Source organism: Sciurus vulgaris (genome assembly GCF_902686455.1).
Source record: "Sciurus vulgaris genome assembly, chromosome: 10".
Classification (NCBI taxonomy): domain Eukaryota; kingdom Metazoa; phylum Chordata; class Mammalia; order Rodentia; family Sciuridae; genus Sciurus; species Sciurus vulgaris.
This window is the reverse complement of record NC_136470.1, coordinates 62,515,508-62,533,304: the sequence shown is the minus strand read 5'-3', so window position 1 is coordinate 62,533,304 and position 17,797 is coordinate 62,515,508. Positions and strand designations below refer to the sequence as shown.

General features: G+C 34.9%; 1 protein-coding gene across 1 annotated transcript in view; it reads left to right on the top strand.

Annotated features, from left to right (window-relative positions):
- SLC9C1 (solute carrier family 9 member C1) overlaps positions 1–17,591 on the top strand; it is a 70,360-nt gene extending 52,769 nt beyond the window's left edge. The window contains exons 16-26 of the mRNA XM_079155739.1: positions 1,594–1,743; positions 3,197–3,248; positions 4,452–4,600; positions 6,536–6,661; positions 7,796–7,894; positions 8,388–8,561; positions 11,325–11,456; positions 11,569–11,754; positions 13,832–13,958; positions 16,163–16,218; positions 17,510–17,591. Of these exons, the coding sequence (XP_079011865.1) occupies positions 1,594–1,743; positions 3,197–3,248; positions 4,452–4,600; positions 6,536–6,661; positions 7,796–7,894; positions 8,388–8,561; positions 11,325–11,456; positions 11,569–11,754; positions 13,832–13,958; positions 16,163–16,218; positions 17,510–17,554 (1,296 nt within the window). The 3' untranslated portion in view covers positions 17,555–17,591. The remainder of the gene's footprint in view (positions 1–1,593; positions 1,744–3,196; positions 3,249–4,451; positions 4,601–6,535; positions 6,662–7,795; positions 7,895–8,387; positions 8,562–11,324; positions 11,457–11,568; positions 11,755–13,831; positions 13,959–16,162; positions 16,219–17,509) is intronic.
- Positions 17,592–17,797: the final 206 nt, after the last annotated feature.

Genomic DNA, 17,797 nt, shown 5'->3' with positions numbered 1-17,797 from the left:
TTTTGGTATTGGGAATGGAACCCAGGGGCACTTAACCACTAAGCCACATCCCCAATCCTTTTATATATATATATATATATATATATATACATATATATATACATATATATACATATATATACATATATATACATATATATACATATATATACATATATATATACATATATATATATATACATATATATACTTTTTTTTAATATGTATTTTATTTTTGAGACAGGATCTTACTAAGTTGCTTAGGGCCTTGCTGAGTTGCCAAGGCTGGCTTTGTACTCACAATCATCCTGCCTCAGTCTCCCAAGTTGCTGGGATTCCAGGCGTGTACAACGGCACCTGGTTCTAAATCATGTTTCTGTAACAAGTATGATGTGTAGTTTTCATTTCTTGTATGATTATTTCAATAACATGAAACTCCATGACAAGGCATGTAAGAATATATGACTACAGATATAATTTCTCTGGTTCTCTTGCTATTTGTACGCAGGGCATAGACCCAAATAATACAGCACCTGTGTGACATGCTAAGCTAAATGAGACACATTTTATCTAGAGTTTAAGCTAACAGCATAGACTGTTTATAATTTTTATTTTGCTACTGAGAGGCATAAATCAAATAGGTTGAAAAGATGTAATCAATACTTCTTTAGTATTCTATAAAATAGTAAATAATCCTAGTGTGTAATTTAACCCAAGGAAGGCAAGTTTAGTGTATTTTAACATCTAGTTAGTTCTTTCTCATAAGAGGATATACAGAACCTACTGAAAAGTTTAGATAAAGAAACTCATAACCCAACTAAGAAGTTGTTTGCTTATATATTCTGGAAAGACAATTTAGATAGTCTCTGCACCAATGGAGTTTATTACAGAAGGGAAATGACAAGTATTCTAGACACTCTAAAGTTATATGGTAGGATAAATGCAAAACAGTAGTATGAAAGTTAACCCTGAAGTAATAAAGGAAACGGCTTCCTTTATTAGGTGATACTTAAGCTGAATTTTGGGGGATTAGTGGTAAGTGGTTGGGGTGTAGAGTATGGAGATTATGGAGCATAGAGGAGAAAACACAGGGAACAGCTAGCTCTGCTGAAGTTAGGGAGATGCACAGTTAACAACATAAAATCTGGAGACTTAAATCCTTGGCAAAAGGGAGAAGTTAATTGTGGAATCTAGCGGGGATATGGTTGTGGTAGGTTCTCACACAAAGAGACCATCTAGTAGGAAGTTTTATAGTTTTAGCATATGAATGTTTCAATACTTTATAGTCATTTTACAACCTAAACTTAGAAGATAAATCACATTGTTTCACAAGAACTAAAACCATTTGAAAATAGCATTCCACACTCTATAAGGTACATACATAAAGAATAAAGTTGTAAGCTACAAATAGGTACCTAACATCATTCATTATGAGAAATAGCTTTAGTCATGAAGTTATAAAGACAACATGAATAAAATAAGAATCCTTGCAGGTTATGTAGTTACCTTAGAGGGCACTTAATTTTTCATTATTAATTTGTGTTAAACTGATCAACATATAAGCAAATAAAATTTGTGCAATTTATATTACAATAGTAGTCCTGTTTTTCTCAGCTCGTAACTCCAAAGTTGCTGCAAATAATAGATAAAAGGATGAGTCATCAGCTGTCCTTTAAGTATGCTATACTAAAAGGATACGTCCAAGGTGAAGCAGATGTCATGAATATAATTGATCGAATTGCAAGTTCTGAACAAGTTAAACAGGTGAGGAAAACTTTAAAAACTAGGAAAAGGCTTCACTCCTTCCACCTGTGTTGACCTCATCCATCATGTCCTCAACCTGCACATTTAGCTGTGATCTTTGACTTCTGGTTTGTTAATTAATCTCTGCAAAAGCTTAAACCAATCTACATTTAAATTACTCCAATATTTTCTTACTGAAACATCTGTTTCACATTAGCAAGTTACAAGGCCCTTGTAAATCACCTTTTGGTCCTTGTGAAGCTCATATGCAGTAGTCAGCTTTCTCCCAATGCAAGCTCCAAGATTTATTAGACTGCAGATGCATCAGGCAGGAAATACTGGAAAGTGAGAAGAAATGGCAGTGTTGGGCAAAGGTTCCTGGTAATGTCCCAAAGCTCCTTCAATCTCTTTGTTTTTCTTTTAGTAAACAGTAAGGGAAATTAAAGTGAGTGATCTAACAAATAGAAGTAAAGAAAACAATGGTGCACCTGCAAGGAAACCTCGTGGAAGTCTCTAATTATGTAGATGAGACATATGAGACCGAGAGGGGTTAAATGACTGACTCAAAATCCCATGGCTAGTAAGTGCCAGAGACACTGCTAGCACCTAAATTCTATATTTTATTTTTTATTTTCTAATTTGAAGCAAACTAATACTGTCATATGCCCACAGTTTATTGTCCAGGTAGAATTCAGTATTTGCCTCCAGAGGCAATTTAAAACATTTGACTGTTATATTTTATGTGCCCAAAACTTTGTAACACTAAATCCTATACCCTCAATGTATGGTGGATCACACAGAGTAGTTATTCCTCTCTTCATCATGCAGCTTTAAAACTGTTTTTCCTGAGTTTTATTGTCTTTTTTAACCTTTGATATTTAGTACTGGAATTGGAGGCTGCAAAAGAAAAAATGCAAAAAGACTTAGATGGCTAAATTACTGTCCAATTTTTGTCCTCGTTTCGACTCTCATACATGTGGGCCAAACCTTCAGGTTGAAAGCCATTCCTGTGTCCTGAATTCGTAGGGTCTCATAAAGATGAATGGTAAAGTGCCCCACATGATCTCGCAAATCAATAATATCCTAAAGCAAGTTGCCTTGAGGGAAGACATATGATGTACCTTTAGGTTTCTCAAAATCAGCCTAGGTAATGCCATTTCTTATTTTCTACACTGCTCTTGCTGAAGCAAAGAAGACTTCAGAGCTGGAGATGTAGCTCAGTAGCTCAGTGATAGAGTGTGTGAGGTTTAATTCCTTACACAGACAAAAAGGAAATAAAAAGAAAAAAGAAAGAAAAAATTTTAAAAAGGAAATGGAAACCTTTCATTGCACAACATTCAATTCTAGTCCTTAAAAAGCCTCCATTATACTTTTTTATAAAGTTATTAGATTCGGTTCAGTATCCAAAAGTTGCAAATGTAAAGACATAAAGTTTCATTTTTCTAGTGAAAATAATATTTCTTTTGTTCCATAGACGTTATTAATTCAGGTAACAAAGAATATGGAACAAGCTATGAAAGAGTTAGGTAAGTACTTTTCTTCCTACATATTTAGCATGATCATCTCTTATCATCATGATTTGAAAAACAATGATTATTTTTAATAGCTAAACTACTCTTTAAGGAAACTTATTTCCAATAATAATAGTAAAGGGCATAACTTCAACATCATCATAATTGTATTTTCTAGTATATATGGGTATAGTGTAATAGACCCATTTCTACACTTGTTCTTGCTGTCAAATACAATGAAGACCTTTTAATTTCTGTTTAAATAGTCCATATCGGCATGCCACAATTATGCATGCCATTTTATATCCTTATTAATTCCATTTTCTTCCAAACTTATACTTTACTGAACAAAATAGGGAAAGAAGTTGCTTTTTCTCTCCACTAGCCACAGAGCTGTCATTCAAGGGTTCTGGAGTACACTGAGTTGAAATCAGAATAAAGTGCTAGAAATCTCTATCAGAAATTCTGGGGGGCTCAGTGACCTATTCTCTGATGTTGGGTCATGCTCCTAGTGGAGGACGAGTCTTAGGGTATCATGCTCATGTGTGAGGAGGGAAAAGAGGTCCAGTACCAGGTAGTAGGCAGCCAAAGAACACAGGAAGCCTGATAATGAGGTCAGATTTGTGAGATTGTGTATGGCGAACAGGTACCAGGACACACCAGAGGTCATGACCAAAGAAAAGTCCAAATGTAGAATCTGAGTGGACAGAACTTTCCAAGAATCCAAGAACCCTGAAGATATTAGCAGAAAACATAAATGGATAAGTCATCTAAGTACATAGGCAAGGCGAGAGGACAATAATCTGGATGAATGGAAGGATTTAAACCAGATGCTATATCTGAGCACACAGTTCATAGTGAAAACTCCTGATTCAAACAGAATAAAAAAGTAGTATCATGGACACCAGATTTAGAGCCCCAAGCAAAGCTCCCGGTGTCCAGTGTCAGTGGGTCAGCATGACTCAGCTTTAGGACGAGGCCTGTCTGTCCTTTCCCGTGGGCTCAGGCACAGGTGTGAGTGCTGTCAAGAAAACAGCAGATCTCTGGCACTACTGGTGAGTGCTGATTGACTAACAGTGGGCCAGTCAGGGAGAGCTTCATTTCCCTGTGTTGAAGGCTCTAGTCCAGGAAGTTAGAGAAGAGACATTAGCTATTATCCACATGAAACATTTACAACCATGCTCTCATTGCTTCTGAAAATAATTTGTCATCTTTCAGGCTACTTAGAGTATGATCACCCAGAGATTGCTGTCACTATGAAAACAAAGGAGCAGATTTATGTCATGCTCAATATGGCTAGAGAAATTGTCAAGGCGTTCAGGTTAAAAGGAATTATTCATAAAATCGAAGGTGCTGAAATTTATAAGGTAAGGTAGAATATTTTCAGAGCAAATGAGTTTACTTCATATGTAGTCATTCATGGTATTGAAGCCTACTTTTGACTCTTTCAATAAATATCATTCTTCAGATATAAAAATCTCACATAACATAATTATTTAAGGACAGGCTCCCACCATGGAAAGTTTTCTTTCTATAGCCCCGGTGTCAACGTCTCTTTCCATTTTAACCACAGTGAAGGATCATATCTTTCTCCCAAACCAATGGTCTAATGAATCTACTCTTCATCCTACACGCCAATGGATATCAATGTGTTCTTGATAATTATCTATGATACTGAAATAACACTTCCCATGTAAACCATAATCTATGAAAATGCTCAGTTGTAGGTTAGGACTAACTACAATATCTTTCTCAAAGTTACTTAAGTGGTACAATGACATGTTAAAGGACAGAAAGGTTCCCAACTCATTCTATAAACTGCCACTATTTGGTCATCATTTAATTAAAAATCCTAAGTATTTCATTTAAAAGCTGTAAAATTATTAAGAGAATTCAATAGAATGCCCAGAAACAAACTAGTATATAGCAAAGACAATGGGGAAAAATATTCTCTCTCATTGTTCCTGGTTATCTACAGGATAAAATCAAAATCCCTTTGAAGGACATGTAAAGTCCTTCCACAGTCAGCCTCCTGCCTACTTCCCAGCCTGTTTCCCATCTATTAACAATTGCAATTAAAAACTCTAAATCCTTAAGTACAGACCCAGTGAGAGTTATGTATCACCCACATGGTAAGAGCTAAAAGAAAAAAAACTCACTGAACACATATTTCTGTTGAGGAGGGTTTGACAAACATTTTCTATAAAGGGCAACACAGCAAATATATTATGCAAGCATTGTGGTTCCCTGCCACAACTATTCAATTATGTAATTGTAGCACCAAAGCAACTATAGAAAACATGTAAATGAATGACTTGACACTATCCTTTCCCCCAAAAAAACTATTTACAAAAGCAGGCCTCAAGCAAAGTTGGCCTACCAGGTAATAGTTTTCAACCCATGCAGTAAAGAATCAAAATTTTAAGATGTGAATCACCCATAAAATAATCAGTTAATCTAATAAACCATACACTTTTCAAGGGAGTCTAACAAATAGGTTAATAATACAATTTATTGCTCAGAAATTTTTTTTTTTTTCCAAAAACATTGAGTGTTGAGCTGGGGGTGCAGGTTGGTGGAGAGTGGTTACCTAGGTTTGATTCCCAACGTACAAACAAAAGTGAGAAGGAAAACTCCAGAAATCTGTTTCCCCATCTACACAAGAATTGCACTGGAAGAATCTCTCTGATGTAACCATGTTGGAACTTTGGAGCCAATTGAAGGGTTCACATATTCCAGGGGAAGGTGTGGATACTTATTTGTGGTTAATGTCTGTCAAGTTTAGCTCTTAGCAAGGTATCAGTTACCCATTTCTCACCTTTTATCACCATGACGGCTAAGTGTGCACATGTCTCAGAAGCATTTCATACAAAACTTGAAGAAGACAGAACACACAAAAAGGGCCTTGTCCCCCAAGTATCAGAAGTTTGACATTTGCAAAGGCAATTTAGAGGAGGAAGGTTTATTTTAGGTGATGATTTCAGAGGTTTTAGTCCATGATCAGTCACAGCATTGCTTTGCATGGACTTTTATGCTTTGTGCGTTTTTTTTTGGACATCTGCTATACTTCAGTAAGAGGATTTGCTTTAAAAAGCTTAAGTTACTACTTTAGAATAATTATCATACAAAGAGATTGAAAGATGTGATAAGAGGGGAGAGGTTGACATTTCTATGAAAGAACAAAAATCTCAGAAGATCGAGATTAAGGAAATAATAGAAAATGACATAGCTTTTTTTTTTTTTTTTTTTGTTCTGGGATCTCCAATTTGGCTTAGCTTCTTTCTTAAATTTTATGGTTTTAGTTAATCATGGCCAGAAAAAAAGAGGTGCTTGATTTTCAATCTGTTATCAAGCCTCTTACTGTTGAAGAAACCATATATCACATTCCGTGGCTTGAGAAAGATAAAGACTGTATAGACTTTATTCAGGTAAGATTTTTATTTCCTAATAATACCATCTTTCATGTACCAACAATTAATCTTTTCAAAAGTAAATATTTAGCCATGATACCCCTGTTAAAAACTCTCCAATTGTTCCAGGTCATCTACAGGATAAAATCAAAGTCCCTTTGATTGACATGCACAGTCATTCCACCTTCTGGCTCCTGCCTGCTTCCCAGTGTCCTCATCTGTTTCTCGTTTGTTGTCTGTCCTTAATATTCTACTCATACCGATCCACTCGTGGTGCCCCACATACTTTACACTGTTTTCTAATACCATTTATCTGTGGATGCTATTTACTCTCCTTGCAATGCCCTTCAGTTCCACTTTTTTCAAAATTTACTTTCTGATTGTGTCTCCAGAAATATCCCACCAGAGGTTCTCAGAGAGGTAGGTCTTGGATCCAGATTCCTTTCCATCCTATAGTCCACCTTGAAGTCAGAGGACCAAAGGTGCTACCATCGTACCCAGTGTGTTTTCATTACAGTGTTAAGTGCCTTACATTACAATTATTTTTACAGCTCTGTCACCTACTATGTTTTTTTAGCTCACTCATCTTTCGAATATCCGACTTCTCTCACTTTGCATACTGCATAGTGGTTACTCAATAAAGCTTTTAGGAATTAACAAATAATTGGGTCTAACCAGCTTTAATAATATTTTTTCTATGTAAATCTGGTGCCAAAAGACCAATTATATTTTTTCACCTACTTAAAACAATTAGAGTGAATGAATTTTTTAAAATTTATTTAGTTAGCTATTTAGAGCATGAGTATATGAATCATATGTGCCTTAAACCTTCATCTGTTTCCATTACTTTTTACTCACATAAAACATTTTCATTCTTCCATTATATTCTTATTCTTAGATTTCTTCTTTTCTCACCTATATAAAAATATTCCATCTGAAATTTAAAATGGTTATGAATATCTACCTTCCTCTCTTTGCTATTCATAATTTCTATTTTCTCTTACAAATTTATTACCCATACAGTATATTACATTTTATTGAATATTTACTTTAAAAATATAAAACTTTTATTAAAATGTGAATTTCAACATTCTCAACCACTGCCAAAATATCATTGATAAGTTATGTATTTGGTGATTTTTTTTTCCTTAGGAAAGAGCTAAAATTGTAACATTTGATTGTGGAAATGATATATTTGAAGAAGGTGATGAGCCTAAAGGAATCTATATTATTATTTCAGGCATGGTAAAGGTAAAGCAGGAATATTTATTAATGTGAGCATTGGTTTAAGAAAAATTTTATAAAACTGAGAATAATATCTTTCCATGTTAAGAATTACATAGTTCATTTTTTAGGACAGCAGATATCATTCAAACTATAATTTTGATGATCAGAGAGAATGGATAACAATGTACATAACCTTTTAAGTCACATTTTCTCATAGATAACAAGAATCCACCAAAAGGATCATCTTTTAAGGCAAAATTATAAATTATTTTTCATTTTATGTTTATATAAAGTAGATTGGGAGAAATCAGAAAGATCAGAGTATTTACGTCTAGTATTTGTGTCTAGGCTGTTGCTAATAATTTTACTTACAGAGAAATAAGTATTTTTATCTTCAAAATAACGTGTATCCATTATAATTGTTAAAACCAAAGTGGGAAGAAACCTTAAGATTGACAGTTTGGACAATATAAATTACCTGGCATATGCATTTTTCTGTTTCTTTGTTCTTGAACAGCTTAAAAGAGTAAATCTGGGTTTGAAGAATAAGCCAATACTCTTGGAGACAGAGGAGAAAGCTTACCCAGTCATTTACACAGACTATGTGCTCAGTGGTGAAATAATAGGAGAGTTAAACTGCTTAACTAATGAGCCAATGAAATATTCTGCCACCTGCAAAACTGTAGTGGAGGTCAGAAAACATCATATATGTCTTACTGTAGTACCTCATCCAATGTCTAATATAAAATTTAAGGTCTTTTCAATGTTTAATATATGACTACTGTCTAGTTTCAGCTTACTATTTAAAAAAAAATACAAAAAGTAGAACAAACTTTATTGCAAAGTTGTACTCACCTAGCATAATGTCCAGACAAATGGCTTCTGAAAGTGAATCTGTCATATCAAAAGAGGAATTTAACCACAAAAACTAATCCTCTGAGCTGCTTCATGGTGAAATCGAGTCAGCAATGTTAACTCTCAATAACATAATTTGGAATGTAAGGAAAGGGAAAAAGTCAATGATAGAACTTAATAGAAATCCTCCTTACAGATGACTGAAGACAAAATCTCCAATGTGTGGGGTTCCCATTGGCCTAATCTGAACTCAAAAAGAATGATGGCTTCCACCCATGAAGTCACAAAAGCAGAAAATATGTAGCTCTACAAACCATTATATCAACCGAGTTTATGGAAAATACAAAGCTAGAAACAAGTTAAGAAACACTAGGAAGGACTATTCAGTTAAATCTAGAATATGGAATATTCTGCAGGACAAATGACGTGATTTCTCCAAAAAATCAATGACATAGTGTGTGGAGGGAGAGGAAAAGAAGGCAAGAGAAAATTATTAAAAATCAACTTAGGAAATACAATGGCCAAATACAAAGTCCTAATTTGAACAAACCAATTATTAGGAGTTTATTTGAGACAATTTGGGAAATTTTAATATCAGAAGAACATCAGATGATACTATTATTTTTAATTTTGTTAAGTATGATAATCACCTGTTATGCCTCTGAAACATTTCTCTCACTGGGTGATACATATTAAAAAAAATTTAAGTGAAATTATGTGATACTGGGATTTGAATTTAAATATTAGCTTTCTACTTCAGACTTTGACAAAGTTACTAGCTCACTCACCATACATGACCACAAAATTTGCCAAAATATATGAGCCATACATGACCACACCATACATGACCACAAATTTGCCAAAATTTGCCAAAATATATATGCCAAAATATATGTTTTCAGTCATTGAAATAGGAAGTTTGTGTCTGAAAACCTTAAGAAAAAGAAATTTGCAACGGAAGCCCTATATGCACCCTGATCCCACCCATGAGGCAGCAAGTAAGAATCTCATGGAAAGAGAGAAGTGGGAGAGGTTAGGATGGCTGAAAACTGCCAATCAGGGAACAAGGGAAGGAGTTACAGAAGGAGTCCCAGGGAGTCTCTGGGATAGTTCTCCACAAGCCCTCTGTTGAGGATGCACTGCACATGCACAGAGAGGCAAAGCTAGATTCACTAAGTTTTGGGGTTTTTTTAATTTGTTTGTTTGTTTGCTTATGTACTGTGGCTTAATCACTGAGCCACAGCCCTAGCCCTTTTAATATTTTATTTAGAGACAGGGTCTCACTGAGTTGCTTAAGGCCTCTCTAAGTTGCTGAGGCTGGCTTTGAATTTGTGATCCTCTTCCTCAGCCTCTGGAGCCTCTGGGATTACAGGTGTGTGCCACCATGCCAGGCTTTATTAGATTATTAAAAATGGAATGGAGACTCTTGAGGTCTAGAAGCACCAAGGATTAGGGACTTTTAAGGTTCCATCTTGCCCGAGAAGGACATATTTGTTAAAACCAAAAGTAGACAGCTAAGGGAGAAGAAAGAATAGACTTCAGGAATAAGGATCATGATCTAGATTGGGTATTGTTCTAGATCCACCCTAACAGCTTAAGAACAAGCCCTGATAGAATCCTTGAGGGAAAAGTTTCCAAGTTGCACTGTCTTAGAAAATATGGTTTTCTGATTGACCCAAACAAATCGGAAAACCCAGCTCACACAAGCCCACAGTAATCAGACTGTATATGAATTGCCTCCTCTAGCAAGAATCAACAATTTTCAGAGGAAGATGAAAGAATCTGGAAACTCTATAATGTATCATCAGGAATCATGAATTACCAAACATGCAAAGAAACATGAAATAATAACCCAAAGTAAAAAATAACTATATAAGAGTCACTACCCAGTAAGCATACATAATTATTATTTATCAATTTAAAATAAATTAATAAAAATATGTGAGATAATGGCTATCATTTTACAACATATACATATATCAAAACTTCATATAATGTCACATAAATACATACAATTTAATAGAAGAATACTAAAGAAGCTCTTATTAGATCATGTGGCCTCTTAAAATTCAGTACAGTGGTGCCTGGCATTGTGGTTCATACCTGTAAATCTCAGTGGCTTGAGGGGCTGAGTCAGGAGGATTGCAAGTTCAAAGCCAGCCTCAGCAACTTAGTGAGGTCCTGAGCAACTTAGAGTTATACCCTGTGTCAAAATAAAAAATAAAACAGGTTGTGGAGGTGGTTCAGTGGTCAAGGGTGCCTGGGTTCAATCCCTCATACCAAAAATAAATAAATAAAATAAAATAAAATTAGTAAAGTGGAGCTGAGGATGTGGCTCATGGTAGAGCATTTGCTTAGCATGTGCAAGCTCCTGGGCTCAATTCCCCAACACCACATCACAAAAATGAAAATAAAATGTAATACAGGACAAGAGCACAAAAATTGTGATCAATATATATATTTTATTATGTTTCTAAGCCACAGCAAAAAACTTAGTAAATTTAAAATCTTAGTTTTAATGTTATTATAGGGAAAATCTTATTTCTTCAGCTATATTTGCACAGAATGCAATATTAAATTTATATCTTCCTTTTCCCAGACATATTTTATTCCCAAAACTCACTTGTGTGAAGGCTTTCAACATAAGTATTCTGTCATTGAAGATAAAATGTGGCTAAAAATTGGACGTGGAATTACTGCCCAAAAAATCAGGGAACATTTATCTTACGAGGTAAGAAGTATTTGTGCAAACTTCACATTAAGATAATGCCAAATATTGACTAAAAATTTATATTAAAATTTAGAAATAATCAATAGACTATGAGACTGTGTTTTTCCTGTAGGACTGGAACTACAAGATGCAATTAAAACTCTATAACATGCACATAAGAGATATACCAAAAAATACCAAAACTGGTATCTATGATGAAAGCGTAACCTATGTTATCCTCATACATGGAGCGGTAGAAGATTGTCTGTTACGAAAAATTTATAAGGCACCTTTCTTAATTCCTTTAACATGTCATCAGGTAAAGAAATATTGATTCTTGTCTTCAGGCCAATATTCTTTATGTCCAACAGTGTATTAGTATCAGAAAAGTTATTACTAGAATTCAGCTTTCCACCTTCCCATGATCCTCTTTTTCCCCCACTCCATAAATACCCACCACGGCCACAGACAGTCTTCACTGAATGCTTTGGCATTCAATGGCCTAAGTAACTAGCTATTTCCATCCAATACCAATGAAACAGGCCAAGCTGTACATTTTGGCCTGTAGATTTTGGTGCAGGCATATATGACAAAACAAGGCCTATTAGTTTTACTTATGCATTGCAGAAGAACCCTATCAAAAGTACTCTAGAAATCAGACCCTGCTGAATTGAATACCAGTGTTTTTTCCCCAGCTACATTTAAAGTGAGTGTAGCTGAGCCCAGTGGCACACACCTGTAATCCCAGCAGCTGGGAGACTAAGGCAGGAGGATCAAAGTTCAAGACCAACCTCAGCAACTTAGGGAAGTCCTAGGCAACTTAGTGAGACTCTGACTCAAAATAAAAAATTAAAAGTGCTGTGGTCGTAGTTCAGTGGTAAAGCACCCCTGGATTTGATCCCCAGGACCAAAAAAGAAAACCAAGTGAGTATAAAAGAGAAGGCCTTCTCATTTAAACTATTAATTGAGTTACTCTGCCTGTCAAAATGAGAACTGGTTCATGTGTAAAAGAAAAAATGTAAGTGCACATGTGTGTGCACTTTTGTGTGTTGAGGGAAAGTAAGAGAAACATGTCAGAAAGAATTATGGGACACATAAAAATATAGCTACAGAAAGTAAATTGGAAAGCGGAATGCAGAGTCCGGTAAATTAATCTCAAATATATTTAAATATGTTTTTAAAGAGCTAATATATGGCAGAAATAGTGCTAGACACTCAAATGATAAAGACAAATGGGAATTCCCCTCTGGAGATCTCTCAAACAAGTGGAAACAGACACATAAATACATTAATTAGATGTTAACAACTATGATGGAAGTACTTACAGGCTAAATCGAGACCCAAGAAAAATTGTGAGGTGGGATGGGAGGAGCCTGAAGTGAGGAACAGTCTTAAAATTTTCTAAGTGGACATACCAGCAGTAGTATAAGAGAGGAAGTGAAGCATTCTTCTCTGCCATGCTCTTTCCTCTCTTCCTGAACACAAAAGAACAGAGCTTTAGGATGTGTTTTAGTCAGCTTTTTCTTGACTGTGACTAAAACACCTGACAAGAAAGAGGAGGAAAAAGTTTTTTTGTGGGCTCAAGGTTTCAGAGGGCTCAGTCCAATAGCTGCTCCATTCCTTGGGGCTTGAAGTAAGGCAGAAAATTATGGAGGAAGGGTGTGGCAGAGGAAAGCAGCTCAGGACACCATTGCACCAGGATGTGGAGAGAGAGAGAGACTGTGCTCACCATGGACAAAATATAAACCCCAAAGGTATACGTCCTGTAACCCACATCCTTCAGCCACACCCTACCTGCCTGCAGTTACCCCCAAAGGATTGATTAAGGGAAGGCATTCATAGACCAATCATTTCACCTTAACTTTCCTGCAATGTCTCACATGTGTTTTGAGGAAACACCTCATATCTAAACCATAACATTATGGGTGCTGGTTGGGAATTTAGATAGCCAAACAAGAAAGTCCCAAAGCCCAACTCTGTCTCTTCCCTACTCATAGGGCCTTGCTCATTGTGGATTTGAGTACCAGTGTGATTCAATGCATCCTGAAAACAACCGCAAGGTGGAATGATTTCTTGAAATGTTGTTTTTTAAACTTTCTTTCTGCCATATAGAAAAACTCTTTTGTTGATTTTTTTAAAATAATAATTAAACTTCATAATTTTCTCATTTGAAAGAGAAAATATTTTTAAAAGTAGTGAGAGTATATGGAATATTGACCTTCCCCCAATCAACCTATCTAAGAATCTTAAGATATCTGTCTTATTTCTGTTGATTTATTGATAATTTCAATCATCTTTTAAATGTTTAGAAAGGGCCTGAAATAGTAGCTAACTAGAGAAATGTTTAATGGTGTTATATGTATTCAGAAATTAACTTGCATTTTATCAACTTTCAGATACAAGGCATAGAAGATTTCACAAAAGTAATGATTATTCAAACTTCAGTTGATGTGAAAAAATATAGATGGAAAACAAGAAAGTATATATCAACACATACAACTTCCCTGAAACTAGGAACAATAAGTGAGTTATTTCTTTTGGGAAATTTGAGAATTTACTATCCTTTTATAAGATAGCTATATATATATTTGGAATAGGTACTTGCATGCTGCCTAGAATATTGAGAAATCCTTTCAACTGCCATATTCAATACTCAATATATGAACTCAGACAGAATATCAAGTTATGCTTAGAAATTACTGTATTTCATCTATAAGAATTTACATGCATAATTATCTAAATAATATGAAAAAACTTACTGAGAGAACTACTAGCTCTTCCCCTGATTAAAATATTTTATATAGTGGTAGTAATAAAAATAATGTGTACTTTTTGAAGAACTGACATATAAATCACTGGAACTAAATGGCTAATCTTGATGTAAATTTTATTCTTCATAAAATTTCACACCATAAAAATGATATCAAAACATTTAATAATTACTATGAATTCATTGACTAAAATTTGAAAAATAATTTTGAGAGATTTAAAAATTATGAAGAATTAAACTTTGAAATAAATAATAGAAGTTAATAGTTGTCATTTATCTAAAGGAGAAATAATGTCTAAATTTAGAAATATAAAAATTAATTTCAAAATCTTGAGTGCCAATATCCATATTAGTAATGAAGAAATAAACAAATAAACAATTTAATGAAGAAATTGAAAATGAAATACAGAAAAATGTTCAATATTACTGATATAATAATATAATAAATATTTGGTTTACTTTCTTAGTTTTTTAAATAATACTTATAGACTAAAAAATGTAGTGAAATTTACTATATGTTCTTACTTTGTTGATACCAGATTAAATCAATAAAGTTATAGAGATTCCAAAAGCCATAAAAGTATTTATGTCCTTTGATTAAACAATATAATTTCTAGACATTTATCCTAAAGATATAAAGCAAATAAGAAATGAAAATGGTCATTGAGCATGATTTATAAGAATAAAATCTTAGAAAAAAATCAAAATGTATAATGATAAACATGGTTAAGTAAATCAACAAGCAATCAAGAAGACTCTAAGTAGACACTAAAAATTAATTTTCCAGTGGTGTTGTGGCGCACAACTATAATCCCAGCTACTTGGGAGGCTGAGGCAGCAAGATCACAAGTTCAAAGCCAGTCTTAGCAATTTAGTGAGGAGCTAAGTAACTCAATAAGACCCTGTCTCTAAGTAAAATATTTAAAAAGGGCTGTGGATGTGGCTCAGTGATTAAGCATCCCTGGATTCAACCCCTGCTACCCAATAAATAAATAAATAAATAATAAATAAATAAAAATAGAAAGTAAATCTTCTCTATTGCAATGTAGAGAAGACCTAGGATACTTGTCATGTAAAACTACCAATGATAAAAATACTGGGTTGTTAACTTTAAATGAATTATATCTTTGTTATATTACAGTTGTATGATTTTGAAACTAAGTGGATAAATTATTGTCTTTATATAGGTTTCCACTGACCTTAAGATTAAGCATCTACAGGAAATGTTAGTGGGTCCTTCACCATCTGCTCCTTCATCAGATGTCTCTTCTCCTCCTTCTCCAAAACGCAGCCATAGCAAACTTAATGGTTCACCTGAAATGGGAGGTCTGGGGTATCCCACTCCTAAACCTTCACGATAACACTCCTTCTGCCTAGAACCCTCTAAACATGCCCTTACCCACAGGTCTCCATTACATACAGCTAGCTCCTTCTTATCCCTTTAATCTTAGTTTTTTCTTCAGGAAGCCATCAACAATAATTCCAAATCTATAAAACTTCACCGAGTAGTTTTCTTGTGTGCTCCTGTAGCCCAATATGTGCTGTCCCATAGCCCAATATCAAGTTGGCTTTGGTTTTATTTGTATGTGTGCTGGTCTGCTGTTCTACTACCAAAAAACTCCAAGAAAGCATGGAATCCTAAAATTATTGTGCTTTCTTAGGTGTCCTCATTGCTTACTAAGGTCCCTGGCACTCCTATTATGTATTAAAAATATTTGAGGATATTGAGATAATAGATGATTTTGTCTCCTTACCTTTCAAACTTTCTACACATTGTTATATAATCTTTATAATAAAAGTTATTTAAGCCTTTTTTTTTTAAAAGGTTATCCTTCACACCAATGTGATCACAGATCCCAAGTGTGAGTGAGTTGAATATGGTCTAATTTAATAGTTGAACTGTATGAAACTGTGACCCACTTCAGTGGTTGAATTAACACCATCTTTTTTGAACCAGTTTCAAGTGAATTCTTGGATGAAAATCTGCAAGAAGAAAGTAATGTTGAGGAAAAGGTAAACTTGGAACATTTCTTTTTAAAATTTTGTTTGGGTAAAAGAAAGTCTGCAATTTATGGGAACTACCAATGTATTTTTCTTATTCTGAAGAGTTCAAACACTAATCTTAGTGGTTCAACCACTTACATAGATTTTGGTATGAAAAATTTCCGTTATCACAGGGTATACAATGTAAATTGTTATTTGTAAATACTAAAGAAATGACAAAGAAAAACAAATTTCAAAAGATATCAGAACTTCCTTGACTTACATTAGCATACAGGTACACCAGAGATGGCTGTGGTTGCAGTGTATCTGAGCCCCTTCCCCTCCCCCTCATGTTAAAATTGGATTGGGGTGAAGGTTCTCAGCCTGAAAACACAATGCTCTTGTGCTCACAGTGCCTGAAAAAAGCAGGAACTCAAAAATAAATGCCCTATAACCTATTCTGTCCCAGGCTTACCTAAGTTACACAGAAAGTACCACAAATATTGATCAATGTCATGGTTCACTATGAATTTGGATAGATCACTTGGGAATCTGAAGGTCTTCTAAATCCTAAGTCAACTTTGCAATACTGTTCTGAAACAGTATTTGACCCTGTAATTGAAATTGAGCAGAGAAATACAGCATAACTGCCTCATTATGTCTATACCAGCCTACCTCTGCCTGGAAAAGCAAAGGGAAATTATAATAAAAATAAAAAGATGAGGAGGAGATTAAGATGAACTATTAGGTGATTTCCAGAGCCTGCTGGTTAGGTCATCTCTCTATTTATGGGACTAATAAGCTTGCAGGGTTGAGCTTAGTATGTGGGGTGTGAGGGGGAGGTGGTGGGAAGAGCAAGGGAGGCAAATGTTCTTCCTGAGCCTATTCTCAAAAAGTACTGCTTGTCCATCAGTTAAAATTAAAAAATGATGGCATGATGATTCAAAGTAGGAGTTCACTAAAGGACACAAACATCAGCCTGTGGAACATGTAGAGAAAATCATCAGACTGTGTTACCTAATAGATACTTTTGCTCCCTGATTTAGATCCTAGCTGTGTTTCTGTGCCAGCTCTCTTTCTGCTACCCAAACCCTTTCCCCACCACGACTACCCTAGGATTGTGGCTTTCCTTTTGCAACATCCTTGCAAAGTGTCCTGGTTCCCAGGACAATGCACACTGTGCTGCCACTGTCAGAAGTCCCAGCTCTGACTATTCTGCTCTGAGACTCGATTGTACATTAGATTGTAGACTAGATCGTGTAAATCAGACCCTTATTAACAGCTTCAGAATTTGACTCCTGTCTCCTATCTCAATTTCTAGATTGAAGAATCTGAAATACCACTTGAGAAGGATATTGAAATATAAAGGGTCTCTCAGAAAAAACCTAAACAAAAGCCTGGTAAGCTTCCCCAGTTTCCTCAACATGACCAGGAACATGCCCATTGGAGACAGAAACCAGAAGTGCACTTGCCCTTGGTAAGGTAGTGTGAATTAGTGCACTTCCCACTGGCTAGTTGATTCTCCCAGTGTCTCCAAACTCCAATTTGAAAAGTTATCTTTAAAATAACTTCCTCTCTCTAGATTTCTTAAAACATTAGATTCCTGGTT